The 7947-nt window shown below is 42.6% G+C and overlaps 1 protein-coding gene across 1 annotated transcript in view; it reads left to right on the top strand.

Annotated features, from left to right (window-relative positions):
- Positions 1–1213, top strand: part of LOC104945866 (homeobox protein Hox-B1a-like) — a 3179-nt gene extending 1966 nt beyond the window's left edge. The window contains exon 2 of the mRNA XM_010771596.1: positions 876–1213. Coding sequence (XP_010769898.1) covers positions 876–1213 — 338 coding nt within the window. The remainder of the gene's footprint in view (positions 1–875) is intronic.
- The last annotated feature ends 6734 nt before the right edge of the window (positions 1214–7947 follow it).

Genomic DNA, 7947 nt, shown 5'->3' with positions numbered 1-7947 from the left:
AACTAACTAACGTACTACACGACACACACTACACACTACACACACACACACACACACACACACACACACTACACACACACTACACACACACACACACTACACACTACACACGACACTACACACACACACACACACACACGACACGACACTACGACACACACACACACACACACACACACACACACACACACACACACACACACACACACACACACACACACACACACACACACACACACACACACACACACACACACACACACACACACAGTCGGACCCCCACCCCTCTTTGTATTTGGTTCATACAGAACTTAAGAACTTAAACATTTTTCTCTGTAATGTCTACTTTCACTTGAAGTTCATGGTTGAACTAACCACACAAGCCTCATACACTCTGGATTTAAACCTAACAAACCTATTAACCTAACACATGAAAACAGTAGTTTCCAAAAGGACACATTTAATTTCAACAGGGGAGACTTTTTGTTCTTTAATAATAATAGTAATAACAATAACATTAGTAATAATAATAATAATAATAATAACAATAATAATAATAGTAGTAATAATAATAATAATAAAAATTCCGCATTTTATGTAAAGCATATTTTCAAATCATTAAATACACACAGAAAATGCAAATAACCAAAAACCATCAATGTAACACATTATAGAGTTAAGCAGACAGAAAGTGGCTAAAAATCAAATGAAATCAATATTTAACAAGTGGGTAATTTAAAATTGATTATAAAGACAGAGTTTTCAGCCTTGATTTCCTCGTTCCAAAGTTATTCTATAAGTTCCAAAACACGTTTCTAACCACTTCTCTCTCTACTCCGTGTCTCTCTCTCTGTCTCTCCCTCTCCTCCACCCAGTCAAAGTGTCGGACTTCGGCCTCGCGGGCGCGCACAACAACGCCATGCGCACGAACTTCAGCACGCGGCAGCTGACGGAGCTGGAGAAGGAGTTTCACTTCAGCAAGTACCTGACGCGGGCGCGGCGCGTGGAGATCGCCGCCACGCTCGAGCTCAACGAGACGCAGGTGAAGATCTGGTTCCAGAACCGGCGCATGAAGCAGAAAAAGCGCGAGCGCGAGGGCGTCTCATCCACAGCGCGCTCCTCTGGTACCGACAGCGGTCTCAAGGAGCTGGAGGACACCGACAACTCCTCCGTGTCCACGTCTCCAGGCGCGTCCCCGAGCTCGGAGACGTAGTTGGTGCACGCGACTTGACTTGTTCTGCAGAACTGTCACTCAGGTGTTGTGGGACAAAGATGGCCGTTTTGTTGTTCTGTTTAGTTTATTTAACAAATTATTTTGAATTGCCACTCACATGGCAGCAACAACAATGCACATCAAGGGTGACACAAGAAAGAAGAAGAAGAATAGTGGCCTGAGTCCGGCCCCCATGTAGTTTGGGGTTCGGTGCTATGCTCCAGAAGGGTAACTGGCCCCCCTCCAGCTGCCAGTCCACACCTCATATATTTTATTCTCGGGGACTTGACAGGACGTATTTCAGAGGTGGTCCCTGGTGTAACGAGATGATACTGCACTATAAAATGCATTCCATGTTAGCCCACTTGATGTACTCCAGATTTCAGGTTTAAAAACACCAGCAGCTAAACTTCTGCATTCAAAGTTTGAGATCCAGTAAATTGCCCAGAAATGCAGAGGCTGAAGAGGCTGATCGACAGGGGCAGTGATCTCATATACTGTCGCGGGTCGGATTTGAACCCTGAGTCTGTAACAGGGAACCAAGCCCAAATATAGGTTTCCGTTAGCTCAACCAGGTGAGCTACAGTGGCACACGTTTTCAAAGTATTTTTGATCATCTACCTGGAATATTCGTTCAGACTCTGCAAGTTCTTCCTAACCAAACCAAAAAAAAAAATTTTTATTGATTCAACTGAACACACAGTATGCCCCCACACTAAGACCATATCCTTTGGTGTGCTTAATTTTGTGGTACATTTTTCTATTTAAAGGACGGAAGCCAAAATGTTGGCAACCACGAGTTTAGAGATATTTTTTGGGGAGATTGCCTCCCAAATGGGGGAGATATAAACTATTTTTAGCTATGGATGAACACTGTGAACAGGGATTTGATGATGATGCTGTAATGATGATGGGATCCACTTTATCTTTATTGGATTTACAGGGTATTGGGTTATTCAGGGTGGACATAAGTATGCTGGTATTTAGGTTTTATCTCAGTAAAAGCCTTCATGATTGATGTAATTGGAGGGAAACTCGGGGATATTGTGTTGACATGAATATTCAACACACAAAACTGTGAATTTGTGAATTAAAATATGATACCAGCCAAGCCTAACTAAAAGAGCCTTATGATCAGGAATACAGGGAGCCTCTGATGGCAACACACATTTGTCTTATCTCTTTGTAGCTATATTTTCTACTTTTGAAACCTTAAATATTTTTTTGTTATTGTTTAAGTGGTGATTGCACTATGTGACAACAGGGTAAATGTTTGGACAAATTCCCCCCAAAAGAAAACGTAAACTTGAATATTATTGTTTTTTCTGTTCTGACCGACAAAAAGGCTGATTTACAAGATTGTGTCAAATTTGAAAAGTGTGTGTGTGAGTGTGTATGGAGGGGGGGGACATGTTTACAGAAAACTAGTGGAAATATGCTCAATGATGCTGACATGCTCGTCAGAAACGTTTCCTTGCTCAATGGAAAATGTAGGAAATTACATGAAAACATGTTTGCCCTATCTCATGAGAATAAATTATTGGATGCAGTTGATGTGATTGATTATGAATCATGGGAGAAATGTGGAGGGGGTGCTTTCCCTTCTTCTTTTGTTATTGCTGAAGGTCATGATGCCTTAAATCTGACAAAGTAACTCGGAACAAAATGTCTTACTTGTGTAATATGAAATCTCTGGGACTGTTCTTTTTCATAAAGTTTTAAAATGAGAGCTGACTGACTGAGTTTTATCAGTTTTTCTGCCTTAGTGACACTCTAATCATGTTCTGCTTGTCTTTTTCTACTATAAGCTACCTCATTAAAGACTCTTCTGTCACTCCATTGCACTTGCATTGCATTGCACATTTGATGATGTACTTCTTATACTGATCATTGTATGATACTAAGGCCCAGGAGACGAAAACGAACCGAGGTCGATATCAAAAAAGTCTTCCGTCAACACGGAATCGGCACCAGTTACGTGTCCGTCCACACGAGACCGTTCGACTAGTGGATTGTCAACTGGGGGGAGCCTCGCTGCGGGGAAATTCTATAGATGGTCAGTCCGCCCCTGATAAATGTCTATGCACACGTAATTATTCATTATAATAAAAAAAAAAATTGAGAATGTTTTAAAAGAAAAAAAGGGTTAGGGTTACATTTTTTATTTGTAATCATCTCGCGACCCCCCCTCGGGGAACCCCTGTGGTAGAGGAGCTGTAGATTTTGCACTAACATCTGTAGCATGGTCAGTAGCGTCTGGAGCATGAACGCAACCATGTGATCCGCCATTGTTGTTGTTGTTGGCGAAACGCATCAGCAATGACACGGGTGACGCAGGGTCGAGCAGCAGAGGTGGGAAGAGGCGGGGCTATGATCGTTTAGGGCGTACACACGGTGCCGGAAGCGTTACGTTACCAGACCTTCCCCCTTTGGGATGCGTTATCGTTTGAGGGCTCCGTTTCCGCGGTTCCGTTACGGCCTCGTGTGGACGTAGCGGATAACACCCGCTTCGTCTCCGTGTGGACGGGGCCTAATAAGACATGACTGAGGTTTCTTGTAATATTTCCAACATATCAAGCATTTGAAAGCCGTTCTACTTTACAAACAACTCAAATCTTTGGCCTGTTCAGAGGAACCAATCCTTTTAGTGATCTAAAGTCCCAACATGCATGCCTTCTGCTATGAAAAGCATTAATTAGTTCACCCAAAAGCATGGAAACGAGGAAAAACTCCTAGAAAGCATTTACTAGGAATACTATTCAGAATCAGATTATTTTATTTATCATATTGGGAATTGGCCATCTAAAGTTGTTTTGTTGCCCTAGAGCTCCATGATTCAACAATGTTACACTAGGTAACATGTTCCTTTATTAGCCTACTGTGAACACACCCACACACACTGTAGCCCCAAAAGTGGATTATTCTGCCGCTGAAAACAGTCCCCATTTATGCACTATTATCTTCTGTTTGTGTGATAAAAACAGTTGCTAGAGTTTATACTGGTGCAGCGACGACATCTTTTTTAAGGCCGACCCTGAAGTTAGCATGAGAAAGGACGACTAAAAGCAAGGGGATTTTCTATTGGGTTGTGGTATACTGCATACAAATAAGATAGCAAAAATAAGTAAAATTGAAAAAAACACTTTTTGTATCAGCAGGATAATCTGGCTATAAACTAACTACAGCGTGGTCACATGACTTCACATCAGCTAAACTAAAGGCGGCTAAAGTTTGGCGTGATGACGTTTAGTAGTTTATTTAGTCTTGGTAGAAACCAAAGCTTTTATGACTCATAGCTTCAGACATTCACCCAAAACATTTCTTCAGACCTTATTTCTGGGATCTAGCCAAAAACACATTTAAAAAAAACCTGAAATCGAAATGAGGATACAGGAAGTGGTAACTCATTTCTGGGTTTTAGCACTCATTCCTGCACCACTCTATCAAGAGGTAGATTTCAGCTCTTTATGTTCTCTCTCCAAAAATAATGAAAAGACTTGAAAGGTGACACATCACATTTGCAGAAGAGTGATATAGGAGTAAGCTTTAACCTCCAAGAAATGTGCAAAACTTTCCTGCAAGAAGTGGAAGTAGGAATAGAAAGTGGAAGTGATTAAAGGTAAAGAACCAAGGTGTGTTCCTTCTCATGAATTAAAGAGACACAACATTTGACACAACACGGCCTGTGGAGAACTTCATGCATTTCAATAGCAGTGAGGCCTCTCACATCCACGTGACTGCATGGCCTCTGGGTGACCCACTCAAAACAACACACACACACACACACACACACACACACACACACACACACACACACACACACACACACACACACACACACACACACAGGCTGCTACGGTGAGGAATGTAGCGGGGGGTTTCCGGGTGTCTCTGCGACCCGTTGACCTTTTGAGAGCCTTTGGGACATCTAAACACGTAAACACACTCCTCCTCCTCCCCATATTCATCTCCCTCTTCTGGTTCTGGAGCCTGGGTGGCAAGCTCAGTCATCACCTCATCACACACACTGGACAGCACCCTCCCTCAGATCCCCTACACACACACCAGTTGTTTTCTCATTGCGTCTTGCCTGCAGTTAGCTCTTCTCTACATTTACTGGTATCCCAACCAGCAAGAAGTAGTGTTCAGAGGCCACTTACTATCCACCCCTCCACATAAAGGACACTGCTTCTTGCATTGGCACTGGACCTTGGCAATAGAAGTCATTCTTGATTTGTGGAATTGGCCCATACTACCGTAAATGGAAACCTCTGCTGGAAATTATATAAAATCTGCCTATATCCTTTAAAACGTTAATGCTAAAATGTAGTTACTGCATCAGCATTCATGTCTTACACAAAAAACTAAACAAATTAAAGGAGCTAAACCTACTTGGGCACTCAAAAAATGACATGACAGTTAACTCTAATCTGTTCTTGATGATCCAAGTAAAAAAATAGACGTTATGTCTATATAAAGAGAAAATGTTCTTCCCAATGGAAAACGCTGTAACAAAAAAAATTGTAAAGGTCAACCTTCCTTAAGTCCAGGAAAAAACCACTACCAGAGGAATGGCAGAGCTGAACAAGGCTGATTTCATTCTAGAGGAGCATACAAAATTCTGCTAACACCTACAGCCTAAAAAAAAGAGTGAACCTTAGGTTTAGAACAATGTGTACACGTTCCATGATCAAGAGGAAAAAAGAAAATAGCAAATAACTATTGGGACATGTTCAAACAAACAAACAAAACAACAAACAAATGTTCCAATGTCATTTGGTTATAGACATACACAACTCGTTTGTTTCGTCGGCCTGGCAGACGAGTCTATCAATTTTTTAAAGAGTACGCTTTAATACCTTCCTTTTTGATAAAGCTTACTAGTTTGTATAAAATAATCTAATAAGAGTTGCATTTGACGTAGACACGTTTGTGCCTCTCCACCTATGTTCCTTAGCTTCCTTGCTTGCTACCCTTTTTCCCTCAACCTATCCTAAGGGAGTTGCATGGTATGTAGACACAGTTAGTTTAGCTGTATTAGGCTTAGACTGTCGGGGGACACCTTTACTTTCGTCTTCTGTCTGTCTGTAACCTGTTGTAACTCTTCATGTACTGAAGTAAGCCCAGCTTCCCCCAAATTTCTTTTTGGTGCTCCATTATATCGCGCCGGGATCCTGGAGTCCGAGGCTAATTCCTGTTGCTTGTGGGTCCGGTGTACCTGGATCCTCTACCCTGAGTTCTCGGATTTGAGTCCTGGACTTCGAGTCGTGGCTGAACCTGTCACTGTGGTCCTGCCTGACTTATCGACTAGCTACTTCCCTGATGGCTCCCACAGGACTGTTGACATCCTCGTGATTCATTCTTATTATAGACACATGCATTTCCAAGCATTGGGTCTACCTACGCTGTAAAATGTATTATCTCTTCGATTTACACACGGGCATCTATTGCACGTCTGTCCGTCGGCTGGGAGAGGGATCCCTCCTCTGTTGCTGCTCCCTGAGGTTTCTCCATATGTTCCCCTTTAAACTGTGGGGGTCTTTCTCCGGAAAGTTTTCTTGTTACGATGTGAGGGTCTAAGGACAAGAGGGCGTGTCGTGATTGTCAGTACTGATATTCTGTTTACAAACTGGTGAAGACCACTGAGGACAAGATGTGGAGGGTGTGATATGGGCTATATAAATAAACACTTGATTGATGATTGATGATAGCACAGACTCCTCGTGGAGAGGTGAGAGACACATTTCTGCGACAATGAAGCACAATATGATATTACATGATAACAAACATCTACTTGGAGTTAAATAGGTAGGCGCCCCCATAAAATCAGCAAGACCTGTCATGTGGCCCATGTCCCAAACTGATGGTCAAGCTGTAACCCCAGACACAGTCAATGTTTTTCATGACAGTAGTGTAATCTAAAGTCCACTCTCACTTTCAGGTTATTCACCAACCCGACAACCATCTCACTCTGCTGGTCATGTGAATCAATTGTTTCACCTAGGTTATTATCCTGCCTTTTGTAATTCTGCCTTTTACGAAAACAAATCCATTGGCCTTTCTATGTATTTCGTTTAGAGTATCCAGCACCACAAAATAAAATCATTCTCTGAAAAAACAGGAAGCAGAAAAAAGTGGGATTCTTTCAGACGCTCGACCTCATACGGTCTGATTCAGACTCTGTTTTCGCCCCCTTTCCATAACTCATAATCAAGTCTCAGGAGCAGGTCATGTCGCCCGTTGTGTGTGCATGTGTGTGTTCATGGTGCACAGATGAGCAAGCACCCCCCCCCTGAAGAAAAGTGCATGGCTGGCAGTTCAAGAGTGCAGTCTCACAATTCTATAGATGAGCACAAACACCACACCACAACACACACACACACACAACACACACCAACACACACACCCACACACACACCAACACACACCACCCACACACACACACACACCACACACACACCCATACACACCACACACACACACACACGCACGCACGCCACGGCACGCACGCACACACACACACACACACCACACACACACACACACATCACCACACACACACCCAAGGACAATTCAATTTGAGGATGACCATGTCTGACATTGAGCATTGCTATTCTATTATCTTAAACAGCACTGCAAAGACATTTCATTTTAGATTCCAAAATTCAACAGTATACCGTGTGTGTGTGTGTGTGTGTGTGTGGTGTTGTGTGTGTGTGTGTGGTTGTGTGTGG

The sequence above is a fragment of the Notothenia coriiceps genome, unplaced genomic scaffold (assembly GCF_000735185.1).
Source record: "Notothenia coriiceps isolate Sejong01 unplaced genomic scaffold, NC01 NC01_scaffold00000339, whole genome shotgun sequence".
Lineage (NCBI taxonomy): Eukaryota > Metazoa > Chordata > Actinopteri > Perciformes > Nototheniidae > Notothenia > Notothenia coriiceps.
Note: the sequence above shows the minus strand (reverse complement) of the source record. Positions and strands in the feature narration are given on the sequence as shown.